The sequence below is a fragment of the Nicotiana tomentosiformis genome, chromosome 10 (assembly GCF_000390325.3).
Source record: "Nicotiana tomentosiformis chromosome 10, ASM39032v3, whole genome shotgun sequence".
In the NCBI taxonomy this organism is placed as follows: Eukaryota; Viridiplantae; Streptophyta; class Magnoliopsida; order Solanales; family Solanaceae; genus Nicotiana; species Nicotiana tomentosiformis.
In genome coordinates this window covers 57,224,327-57,237,654 of record NC_090821.1, presented here as the reverse complement: position 1 = coordinate 57,237,654, position 13,328 = coordinate 57,224,327, and the positions used below count along the sequence as shown (strand labels likewise).

General features: G+C 38.2%; 2 protein-coding genes across 2 annotated transcripts; both read right to left on the bottom strand.

Moving 5' to 3' along the window:
• Positions 1-954: 954 nt before the first annotated feature.
• LOC104091204 (uncharacterized) lies at positions 955-1,578 on the bottom strand. The gene has a single exon (XM_009596487.1). The coding sequence runs from the start codon at positions 1,576-1,578 to the stop codon at positions 955-957; it is 624 nt and encodes a 207-aa protein (XP_009594782.1).
• A 60-nt stretch (positions 1,579-1,638) lies between these two features.
• Positions 1,639-2,171, bottom strand: LOC138900222 (uncharacterized). The gene is made up of 2 exons (XM_070186942.1): positions 2,109-2,171; positions 1,639-1,980 (listed from the first exon to the last, which is right to left on the bottom strand). Exons 1-2 carry the CDS (start codon positions 2,169-2,171, stop codon positions 1,639-1,641), a joined length of 405 nt encoding a protein of 134 aa, XP_070043043.1.
• Between the last annotated feature and the right edge of the window lie 11,157 nt (positions 2,172-13,328).

Below are 13,328 nucleotides of genomic sequence, written 5' to 3'. Positions count from 1 at the left end.
AAAGAAATAATCAATAAATTAAATCGTCAATAATTTAATTTAATTGATTAGTATCTGAATCTTAACATGGGGAGTTAAATAAGATTTAATGAATGAATTTCGAAATTAAATAAGGAGTGCAATTACGAATTTTTAGTGGAATAATTCGTAATTAATTATGGTGGATATTAATTTCGAAAATTAGAAATTAATTCCATAATTGGAAGCCTTGTTAATCAAATTTTGTGGTCTCTGTTGTGCCTAAATAATAGGAAATAAAGAAATCCTTTTTTTTTTGTGGAAAAGAAAACCCAACAGGTTTTGAAAAAGGGTTTTAACCCTTAAAACTTGTGCTATAAATACATAAGGTTTTTCACCTATAGGAGGAAGAACAAGGTGGCTGAAATTTTCAGCCTTTTTCCTAGAAAATTTTGTCCACACGAAATTACTATTTTCGGATATTATTTGGGCAACACAGTAGAAGACCGTGGAACATTCGCGAATCTTTATCATGCTGATGATAGAGAATTCATTGCGTTACTGTGGAATTGGAGGCTCACGTGATAGAGGAGCTTTGTTCACGATTCAAGAGGTACCCCGTGAAATTCTGTTTATGCTAGTTGTCTAGATTACATGTGATTTTGATACTGGGATTGCTTCTGCTGCTTATTATTATCCATCAAGCCGAGAGTCCAGGGGAAAGATGGCAGCTCAGACTCCACGAACAAGTTATCCAAAAAAAGATGGTTCTAACTTTAACCTCAAAGGTTCTAATATAGAAGAAACGGAAAGTGAATGGTTATCTTTGCCCTATACTCAGAGGCAGATCCAGGAATTTAACTTTATGGGTTCAAGATTTAAAATTCTAGGACAAACCTCAAAACACTATACAATAATAACTACGAGTGTTAATATTCAATATATTCAAAAAGTACCAAACCACCAAACATAACATATATTCAGTACATATCACCATTACAATTGTGCCCTGCGACTTGTCATGTTTTGAAAACGATCAATGATCGCATTATTAGGTACACTTTCAAATACTTTATTTTCTATATAACAAATTAAACAGTCATTTATAAACTCATCACCAATTCTGCTCTGCAAGTTATTTTTGATATATTTCATTGAAGAAAAAGCTCTTTCTACCGTTGCAGTAACGACATGCAATATCAAACTCAACTTCACAAGCAAATAAACAAGTCCCCAAGTCTTGTGCAGCTCTGTTTCAACTAGTATTTCTGAAAAATCTCCAAGCCTTTTCAAGTTAGAGAAATTACGGTCTTCTCTTACATAAAGAATATAGCTGTCAAGCTCGTAGCTAAGATCTTCAAGCCTAGAAATACTATACTCATGAGGATAAAGTTTAGCAAGCTTCATAATTCTTTCTTTATCATAATTTATAAAAGAATTATCCGGACTCAAACTAGCCATACCAAGAAGTAGATCACTATTCACTGTATCAAAACGACTATTAAGTTTTGAAAGTTGTAAATCAATGACAACATTAAAAATATCTACACGCAAATGATGAGAGTATATCACACTTGAACTCCTACGCTTTGACTTTCCAAGATGATAGTTCTTATCCATTTCAGGGATCACAATACCATATTTCGCAGAAAATGAAGAGGCGTCGGCTATCAAAGATTCTCATTTAGACTCTCTCATTGATTCCAATTGGCTCTTGGCCAAACCAACGAGCTTCATAGCATTTACAATATTCTGATTTTTTCTTTGCAAAGCGATATTCAAGTCATTTGTAATTGCTAATATTTTTAACATCAAATGCAATAAATGCACAAACTCAAAAGATCTTATGTCATTCACTAGACTTTTTGCCATTGATCTCTCAAGATAATTTGCACCTTCACTTGCAAGAACTTCAAGAACATGAATAATTGACGAGAATAATGCAATAAAATTATGCACTGTCTTAAAATGAGATCCCCAACGGGTATCTCCTGGCCTTTGAAGTCCAAGTTCTTGATTTCCCTGCGCTTAAAAGAACTTCCAATAGTATTCAATACATTAGCAACAATATTAAAAAATTGATCCACATCATAATGTTTCTTTGCAACAGCTACAAGAGTCAATTACAATTGATGAGCAAAGCAATGTACGAAATAAGCTGAAGGAGTATCTTTCAAGATTAACGTCTTAAGCCCATTGATTTCTCCTTGCATATTACTAGCTCCATCATAACCTTGTCCCCGTATTTGTGATCGACTTAATGAATGCTTTAAAAGAAGAGAATAGATTTTCTTTTGCAATGACAATGCAGTTGTGTCTTTAACATGAACAATACTAAGGAATCACTCAATAAGTTTTCCCTCTTTGTTGACGTATCGTAGAACAAGAGCCATTTGTTCCTTATGAGAGACATCCTTAGATTCATCAACCAATATTTCAAAATAATCTCCATTCATCTCTTCAATAATTGCTTTTATTGTTTCTTTTCCACAAGCATTCACAATCTCTTTTTGGATATTTGGAGAAATCATCATATTATTCCTGTGGAGCTTTTTCTTACATAACTTTTTTCACTTCATCATCTCTATTTTCATACCATTGCAAGAGTCCTAGAAAGTTTCCTCTTTTTGTAGATGTTCCACCTTCATTGTGGCCTCGAAAAGGCATTCCTTGTTTTAAGAAAAATCTTGCCACATCAATCGAAGCAGTCAACCGAAGTCGATACTCACTTTTAGCTTTCTCAGGCTGCTTGTCAAAAGAGGTTAAAATTGATTGTTCCTGATTCATTAAATCTCTCATCATTTTGAAACATCGATTACGAAGACTATTCACTTCACCAATATGTGCATTAAACCTTTCTGTAGCTTTATTCCAAGCTTTAAATCCACTCTTTGTGAAAAAATCCCCGACCTTTCCATGTCGTCCATGCCCATTTTTAAATAAGTAGCAACATAAGCAAAATATTGCATCAACTTTAATACTATATTCTAACCAACCCGAATATGAAGTGTTAAACCACTCCGGATTAAATTGACGCATTAGGCCACCAAAATTTCTTTTTGGAAACTTATGATTACAAGGTTGACATGGTCCTTATTTAATATAATATCTCCTCACCCGATCACGTAGATTAGGAGAATATTCTGATATTTTCTTTCTTTCAGCAGGATCAGGTTTAAGATCCAAATTCAACATTTCATCTTTGTTTAATTCTGTTGAAGGCTTAATATTATCATGAATAATTGGACATAGAGAAGTACTTGGCAAAGGAGAGCTAGTACCAGAACTTGGAAGAGTTAGAATAGCCTTGAAAAATCTCGTGATCGTCATATATATATATATATATATATATATATATATATATATATATATATATAAGAAGCAAAGTGTTCCCTGCAAAATAGATTTTGAATAAGATAGTCAGTCATCTACTTTATTAAATTTTCAATAATCATCTTCTATAAATTGAAATGCCCAACTAAACTAGTTACATATGAACCAACTTTATTATCAATATTAGTTTAATAAATTATCCCTAAAAAAGTGTTTAAAATCTTATAGGGTTACAAGTTTTTTTCGGAATATTAAGTATTGAAGACTTAAAGGTATTAACTTTCTTCTCTATACTTTTATCATTGAGAGAAGAAAATGATTTTTTTTGCTAATTGCTAGCAAAAATCTTCAAAATAAATAAATAAATAAATCATCCATAAGAAGTAGATAATGAGCAACTGTACCATTATTATAACTTATAATATATAAAGTACATCATAATAGAGAATCATAACCATAAAGCCATAGATTCGTACCAGCAAAATCAAGAAGAAGATTGATTGTAGGCCTTTGATTTTTGAAACCCTAACTTTAGAAGTTTGGGGTTGAAGAAGCTTCAATTTCTTAATGCCACAGAAGAATAAGACTCCCTTTAATTTTTTATATTTTTGAAAAGAGTATAAAAGTCCATTATGTCAATGAAGTACAGTAAAAAGTATTTAATGATTAAATAGGTCCATAACTTTTAGGAAACATGAAAAAAGCACTCTTTAATGAAAATGAACCAAAAGGATCCCATGTGCTGATGTGTTACAAACTAAGAAAAGGACGAAAAAGATTCTTACAACTCTAATATAAAATAAGAGTGAAAGTGGGGAATAGAACTCGGATCTCCAAGCAAGGAATGGATGATGTTTTCCACCACTGAACCCATAGCCTCTTTTAGTTTATGAGTTCATAGTTTAATATATAACCAAATTTCGTTGAATTTGTACAGTATATGCTCGATTTTTGTCGAAAGTTATGGGTTCAATTGAACCCGTACCCAATACGCTAGATCCGCCCCTGCCTGTACTTTCTTCCAAGTTGGGAGGTCCCGCATTGTTACCAAGGCCAAGGGTATGTATTTTTCTGCCCTAAGAAAACTCTTCATATATCTTCTTTGTTCTGTTTGTTGATCTATTCTCTTGCTGCTTACGGGGTTTGAAATATATAAGTTTTGTTTCGTTGTTTGTGTTTGTATGCGTATTGTATCATAATTATATAACCAGATAACGTATCTTCGGTTGTCAATCCATTTGGATTATTGAATTCAGAGGTGTTGTAATTTTAGTGAATGGACATGTACCTTTTAGCCCATCTAAATTAAATAATTGTCGGGTCAATTCGGGTAAATGGTAATATCTACCAAGATAACATGTTTGGTTCCCATAAAATATAAATACTGTAATTACATACTACTAACTTAATTTACTAGCTCATCTTTATTTTAGACGATATTCATTTTGAAATTTGAGCTATAAAATAATCAGAGATCTAGCTTTAACTTATGATATGGGATACACGTGCTTTGCACGTGTCCAAAAACTAGTTAAATAAAATACAAAACTTAGCGTTGAAATCGAGATAAATAGTAGATAGCTTGGTTCCAAGAGCAAGGCTCCCGAAGGCATCAATAAGAATAACGTTAGACATAAAATAAAATAATATTTAGTTTGGGAACAATGTATAGCATAAGCGTGTTAAAATTTTCTTGTCTTATAATGGTTGCTCAAGTCACCATTTATAGTTATACCTTGGGAACAAGGTCTTAGTATCAAGCCTCTCTTAAATGACAATAATAGGGGCCATTGATGAATATGTAACGGCAGGTCATGAATGTCAAAATTCTCTGTAACGGCCGCGTATTTAATATTGAGGAATATTCTTCATTCAATGACATTTGGTGACAAATATTCGTTTGTTCCCTTCGGGATCTAACTGGTGCCAACCAAAGCCGTTGTCCTCGGCCTTAGTTTCCACTTTCTTTATCTTCCGTCTACCTCCAGTTTCACGTGTCATGCTATCATTCGAACATTTAATACAAACCGATTTTTCCCTATACAGATAGTCTCGTTGCTTTCCGGTGGCACATCTTTGTCTCACCAGAAAGTTGGTGAAGATTCCTTTTCTGGCGGAAAATTTTCTGAACTCTTCTGAAAAGTTTCTGACGCTTGATAAGACACACGCCTCCTCATATTTAATACCCCGAACACGTGTTACTCCACGATTTATCAATATTTTCACTTCTCGAGGTAATCATGGCCACGATTTTAGCCGCATATTCCTTTACTTATACGCCTCATTCTTCTTCTTTCACTTCTACCAGTTTCATAAACTCTTCTCAACTTCTTTGCATTAAACTTCTTCCCGCTTCTATCTTTCTTCGATCTTCTTCAAAAAACTCTTATCACCTTCTGCTGATTATGGCTTCTTAAACTAATTCTTCCAAGAACACTGGTCTTCTCTTCGGTGGGGGCCCAAAGATGAGCAAAGATAAAGAGATCGATGTTGATGTTGACCTTCCTACTGTGAGCACCATCATCCCCAAGCATCTTAAAACAACCAAGGATTTCGAAGAGAAGTTCCCCACTTCAAACTCTCGTACTTGGGCTGTTGGTAAATATCCTTCTTCTATTCGCCCTTCCAATATTCATGTTGTAAAGGAGGACTGTGATTGCCACGACCTAAACATCATTGCTCCTGATCTGGTGGAGCGAGTAACCTTCACCATGAAGGGCTTCACGTATATTTACATGTACCCTTCACTTTGGGTGCATTTTCTTTGAGCGGGGGACTTGACCCCCTGATTTTAGAATTGTGCCACCGGTACCAGGTTTATTTGGCACAAGTGGGCCCTTCGGTATGGCGAACGATGTCCTGTCTGCGACGGCTATTCCAGGAAACTAAGGAGCCCCTCACCTTGGCTCATATGATGAACCTATACTCCCCCAAGATTTTTCGTGGGGGAGTAATAAATTTCAGCAAGCGTGGCCACCATGCTTTGCTCACCAGCATGGATGACGACAACGACCGTGGGTGAATGGAGCGGTTTGTTGTCATTACCACCAGGGACATCATCCCCGCTACAACTCTGTCTTTCCCCGAATCCTGGACTTGTCTACGTAAGTATACAACTTATATTTTTCTCTGAAGACATGGGTTGTTTCATGTCATTGTTAACCTTTCTTTATTCGTTATTTCAACAACGCAGTGGACACCTCCAAGGGTTGAAGGCCTGTATCGGTGGGTACAGAAGATTCTGGACATCACTACGCCCGAAACTCGCCGGTGGAAGGAATTGGCCCCAAAATATGGATGGAGGGCCAAGAACCATGGTAAGTTGACTCGTAAAATTGACTCTGCCTTCATTTCATCTTTGTATATAACAAACCTGGGTAACCCTACCTTTTTGTTTAATTTCGATATCCCTCAGGGTTCTGTTTCCGTCCCTGAGGAGAATGTTTTGGTCGATCTCGCACAGGCTACGAGGTTGTTGCAGGAGGCTCTCACCCGAACAGGTGCCCTCGAGTCTACTTCAGGTGCAGGTGCTTCTTCTCGGAGTCCCCGGCCAGAGAACAAGCAACCAAAAAGGCAGCGTTCTTCCTTGGCCGAGGGTAAAAATTAAAAAGTTAAGAACGTCATGCTCGAGCCAGCCACAACTACTATGGTTATTGATGATGATGGGGAAGCTAGTGATGAAGAGGCTTCCCTTCAAAAGAGACAACTGTTTTCATCAGCTCAACAGAATGCTCAATCTGAAGAACTTAGAACCCCAACCGATGACGATGCCTGAGTGCTCTTGGGAGAATTTGACTTAGTGGAGAATGCTAATTCTCTTTTTTCGGTCCTAGTCGCTGCACCCGGTACTATGAGGCTGATTAACGGGCTTCTTCCGCCTTCGGTTGTGAGCAACCTACGAACAACACTGCCTTTGTTGCAGCTGCTTCTCAACCTGCAATATCATCAGCTTCATGTCCTTCCACGTCGGCCATACCTTCATCACCAGCAATTGCTACATCTCCCCCACCAGCCGCAGACGCTTGAGATGAGGATGTCCCTCCCCCTAGTCCCCTGGCCACGGATATTTGAGGCACAACTACTCACCCCCTTCTGTAGATCCCTAGGGGAGGAGGAGTGTCTCCCTTTCGGAATCCGCAGAGTGCCATCTGATGTCTCGGCCGTTGAAACTCGCCAATTATCTGAAGCCTCTAGATTAATAGAAAGATAAGAATAAAATACACTCTCTTTCGGAGGAGTGTATGTGTAGCACCCCGAAAAAATTTCGAAGTTCTTAAATGCTATTAAAAAAGTTGATATGTGCTAATTACATTATTTTGTGTGCAGACGAGGACTATTAATATTATGAATATTAATTTGATATGATAATAAGTGTAAGAGGCATATTATTAGTGACGTGGGGTTTAAGAAGAGCCCTAAGTCCAAGTCAAGTTAAAAATTACATGATAGACTAAAGTTCCAAATGAGTACACGCAAGACCTAACTTTGGACGATCATATCTAGATATAATAAGGATTTATGTTGTAGATAACCTATAAAATGAAATATCTTTGAGTCTAGTTTCTAATGCTTCAAATCGTTCGTCATTTGGACATTCCTATAAGAAGTTATGATCAAATTACCAAAGGCTGGCAGTGAAGTACTGCCATAGCGTCCGAGTCCGCATCTGAGCTTGGAGGAGGAGTGAACTGGAGATGCGAAGCGTCCGGGGCCACGTCCAGACCCGTAAATCTGGGCCTATAAGTAAAAATTCGGGGGAGAGACTATTTTGAGTATTGGGGGTTAGGGTTCTTGTGGTGAAAAGGCGATTTTAAAATCAAATCAAGTCCAACCAACTAAGGTAAGTTGTTAATGATATTTTGGGTTGATTCTTACTCAATATACATGAGTTCTAATTTCATTATTGCATCCAAATACTAGATTTCATCATCAAATCCTCAAGAACACAAAAATCACCAAAGTTGTGATTTGTCAAGATTGATCTACTATAGGTAATTTCTATGCTTCAAACTCATTTATTATGAGTAGTTAGAAGTATTTGAAGCATTTGTTACATGTTTTAATGGTTGAAAGATTGGATTATAAAACACAAGTTCATGGCATGAATAGTACTTTTGATAAAATAAGAGAGAAGATAAATAGTAATCTTGGCGATGAAATTTATGAATACAATGAACCTATTGGATTATTTGTTAGCAAATGTTGGAAGTGATCAACTAAGTAATCACCCGAATTGTATATTTTGCAAGTGTTATGTCACGACCCAAAATTTCACCTGTCGTGATGGCGCCTATCTCAATACTAGGCAAGCCGATAATCTCAATAAACCACCATATCTTTGAAGTTTGAAAACATAATATTTGAATTTACATAGAAAATTCTCACAAGTTATTGACATAAGATACATTCCCAAAATCCGGTGTCACTGAGTATATAAACATCTAATATGAATACAAAGTTTGATTGACAAAACACTGTCTGAAAAGTATAGAACAATACAATAACTGAAAGAAAGAGAGTCAAGGTCAGCGGACTCCAGGCAACTACCTTGATAGTCTCCAACTGATAGAACTCTGAGATCTAACGGTCGCCGTGTCCGAAAGCACCTGGATCTGCACACGTGGTGCAGAGTGTAGTATGAGTAAAACCAACTCAATAAGTAACAAAACTAACCTCTGGGATGAAAGTAGTGACGAGATCCGCAGGTACAGTCCAGTATAAATAATAACAATACAGAAATGTAGGCATGCTTTCAAGTTCAACAATTGCTTTCAGTACAATAAAACAGAACAATTCTGAACAATCTGAGGAATATGGCATCTTTGTATCTACATGCCAATGTACATACTGTATGTAATGAACCTTAGTGAAAACTCTTTGCACTCACAATCTAAAATACTCAATCACTCAGTAATGTATGTGGCCAATTTAGCCCAGGGAGGATCCATCCCAAATATATATGTATATCCATCAACTGACAGTCAGTTACTTAATACTGTATAAGGCCAATCCAGCCCAGGGGAAGATCCATCCCTGAATATCAATGATTCGGACAAGATCCATGTTCAGGGAAACTCCATCTCTCAATATATATATCAACTACGCTTACTGTGAGGGTGCAGACTCCGGAGGGGATCCTTCAGCCCAAGCGCTATAATAGCCATATCTAGGCATAAATAAATAAGCATAACTATCACTCAGAATCTCCAGTCTCTCGGGCTATCAATGACATGAAAAATCAACCCGACATGATGATATGACGTATCAATGAATGACAACAGAGACCGAGATATGATATGCAAGTGATAGATGTGACTGAGTACAAAATTATAAATTTAAACAAATAATTCAACAACAATACGACCCATGTGGGTCCCAAAAATATATCGGCGCGTAGCCAAATCATGATCTTTAACATGAGTCTCAGCTCAATTTCTCTAACACGTGGAGGATATACGGATAATGACATTTATTTAATTATGCAACTCCACGTAATCAATTTAAGTCATAATTTTCATGATGCACGCCCACACGCTCTTCGCCCAGCATGTGCGGCATCTCCAAACAATTCATACAATACGAAATTCAGGGATTTATACCCTCAAAACCAAGTTTTGAAATGTTACTTACCTCAACCAGGTAACGTCTTACTCTGATATGCCCTTGCCTCGCGAATTGGTCTCCGAAAGTCTCGTATCTAACCACAATTCATTCAATTCAGTCAATAAAAATTATTGTAATTAATTCCATAAGAAAATACTAATTTTCCTATAAAATCCAAAATTTAACTCAAATATCGCTCGTGGGGCCCACACCTCGGAACCCAACAAAAATTACAAACTATGAATGCTCATCCAACCATGAGTCCAACCATATAAATTTTACCAAATTCTGACATCAACTCGACCCTCAAATATTCAATTAAAGTCTTTGAAGATTTCTACCATTTTAAACCCAATCTTTACCCATTTGAGCTTAACAATCTTTTCATAAACCTTATTGGTACGTGTATGTATAATTAATACTCTTACACTCAAGAATCATACTCTCAATCACACATCTTTACCCAAACGCAAAATTGAAGAATTGGGGGAAGAAATTCTTACCTCTTTGCCCCGCCTCTGATTCACTCTGCGGCCATTATGCGGTCTGCATAGTGGTTCTGCGACCGCATAGTGGGCCGCAGAAATGTCTTCTTCTGCTGAAAATTTCCTTTACTCCCCATTGCATTGTTCAACCCAAAAAGTTCGAGCCGAAGCATTATTCGGCTCCACGAAACATTAATTTCCTTAGCAAAATATTTTGTGGTCTCTACACATACGTCAACATCCGATTAACCTTTTCAACTTAAGTTCTAAACCTTGGAACTAAGTGTTCCAAATCATTTTAAAACCCCCACCGGACCCAAACCAATTACCTTGGGAAATTTAAATAACAACCGTAAGCACAATTTGAGCAATAAATGGGGAAACGGGATTGTAATACTCAAAACGACCGGCCGGGTCGTTATATTCTCCCCCTCTTAAACAAACGTTCGTCCTCGAACGGGTTTAGAATTATACATGGAGTCTCAAATAGGTGTGGATATTTGCTCCGCATCTCCCGCTCAGTCTCCCAAGTAGCTTCTCTGACTGGCTGGCCTCTCCACTACACTTTCACTAAAGTTATGTTCTTTGATCTCAACTTTCGAACCTGCCGGTCTAAAATGGCCACCGGCTCCACATCATATATCAAATTATCATCCAACTGCACTGTGCTGAAATCCAAAACATGAGACGGATCCCCGACATACTTTCGGAGCATAGATACGTGAAACACTGGATGAATACTCGATAGGCTAGGCGGCAATGCAAGTTCATCAGCCACATCTCCAATCTTCTTAAGTATTTCAAAAGGCTCAATATATCGAGGGCTCAACTTGCCCTTCTTCCCGAACCTCAACACACCCTTCATGGGTGAAATCTTGAGCAGAACCGTCTACCCAACCCTGTAAGCAACATCACAGACCTTCTGGTCTGCATAACTCTTTTGTCTATACTGCGCCGTGCAAAGCTGCTCCTGAATCAATTTAACCTTCTCCAAAGCATCCTGAACCAAGTGAGTACCCAATAGACTAGTCTCATCCGGCTCAAACCAACCCACCAGAGACGGACACTGTCTCCCATATAAAGCCTCATACAGGGCCATCTGAATACTCGATTGGTAGCTATTATTGTAAAAAAACTTCGTGAGTGGCAGAAATTGATCCCAAGAACCCCCAAAGTCTACAACACAAGCGCGTAGCATATCTTCCAATATCTGAATAGTGCGCTCGGACTGTCCGTCCGTCTGATGTACTCAACTGAACCTGTGTGCCCAGTTCTCGCCCACTGCTCTCCAAAACTATGATGTAAACTGCGTGCCCCTATCTGAAATGATGGACACTGGCACCCCGTGTAGGCGAACAATCTCACGGATATAAATCTCAGCCAACCGCTCTGAAGAATAAGTAGTTCCAACTGGAATAAAATGTGCGGACTTGGTCAACTGATCTACAATCACCTAAACAGCATCGAACTTTCTCAAAGTCCATGGGAGCCCAACTACGAAGTCCATGGTAATACGCTCCCACTTCCACTCTAGAATTTCAAGTCTCTGAAGCAATCCACCCGGTCTCTGATGCTGGTACTTCACTAGTTGACAATTTAAACACCGAGCTACGAACCCAACTATATCTTTCTTCATTCGCCTCCACCAATAGTGCTGCCTCAAATCATGATACATCTTCGCGGCACTTGGATGAATGGAGTACCACAAATTGTGAGCCTGCTGGAGAATCAACTCACGCAAACCATCTACATTAGGCATACATAGTTTGCCCTGCTTCCGTAATACACTGTCATCCCCAATAGTGACTTCCTTGACATCACTGTGCTGAACCGTGTCCTTAAGGAAAAACATATGAGGGTCATTGTACTGACGTTCTCTGATATGATCATAAAGAGAAGACTGAGAAACCACATAAGCCAGAACTCGGCTCGACTCGGAAATATCCAATCTAATAAACTGGTTGGCCAAGGCCTGAACCTCCAAGGCTAAATGCCTCTCTGCTACCGGTAAGTATGCCAAGCTGCCCATACTCTCCCCCTTACGACTCAAGGCATCGGCCACCACATTGGCCTTTCCGAGATGATAGAAAATGGTGATATCATAATCCTTAAGCAACTACAACTACCTCCGCTGCCGCAAATTAAGATCCTTCTATTTAAACATATGTTGTAGACTCTGGTGATCGGTATAGACCTCACAATGGACACCATACAAATAATGCTGCCAAATTTTCAAGGTATGAACAATAATTGCAAACTCAAGGTCGTGGACCGGATAATTCTTCTTATGTACCTTTAATTGTCTGGACACATAGGCAATCACCCTACCGTCTTGCATCAGCATTGTGCCTAGACCAATACGCGACGAATCATAATACACGGTATAAGACCCTGAACCTGTAGGCAACACCAATATTAGGGTTGTAGTCAAAGCTATCTTGACCTTCTGAAAGCTCTCTTCACATTCATTTGACCATCTTAACGGAGCACCTTTCTGGGTCAATTTAGTCATAGGAGATGCAATAAACGAGAAACCCTCCATAAAGCGACGATAATAACTGGCCAAGATAAGAAAAATCCGAATCTCAGTAGCTGAAGATGGCCTGGGTCAACTCTGTACTGGCTCTATTTTCTTCGGATCCACCTTAATTCCTTCACTAGACACTATGTGTCCCAAGAATGCCACCGAACTAAATCAGAACTCACACTTAGAGAATTTGGCATACAGTCTCTCCTCTTTCAGCCTTTGTAATACAATACTCAAGTGTTGTGCACGCTCCTCCTGGCTACATGAGTACACCAGGATATCATCAATAAATACTACGACGAATAAATCAAGATATGGCAGGAATACACTATTCATCAAGTGTATAAATATTGCTGGGGCATTGGTCATCCCAAATGACGTCACGAGAAATTCATAGTGACCATAACGAGTCCTGAATGTCG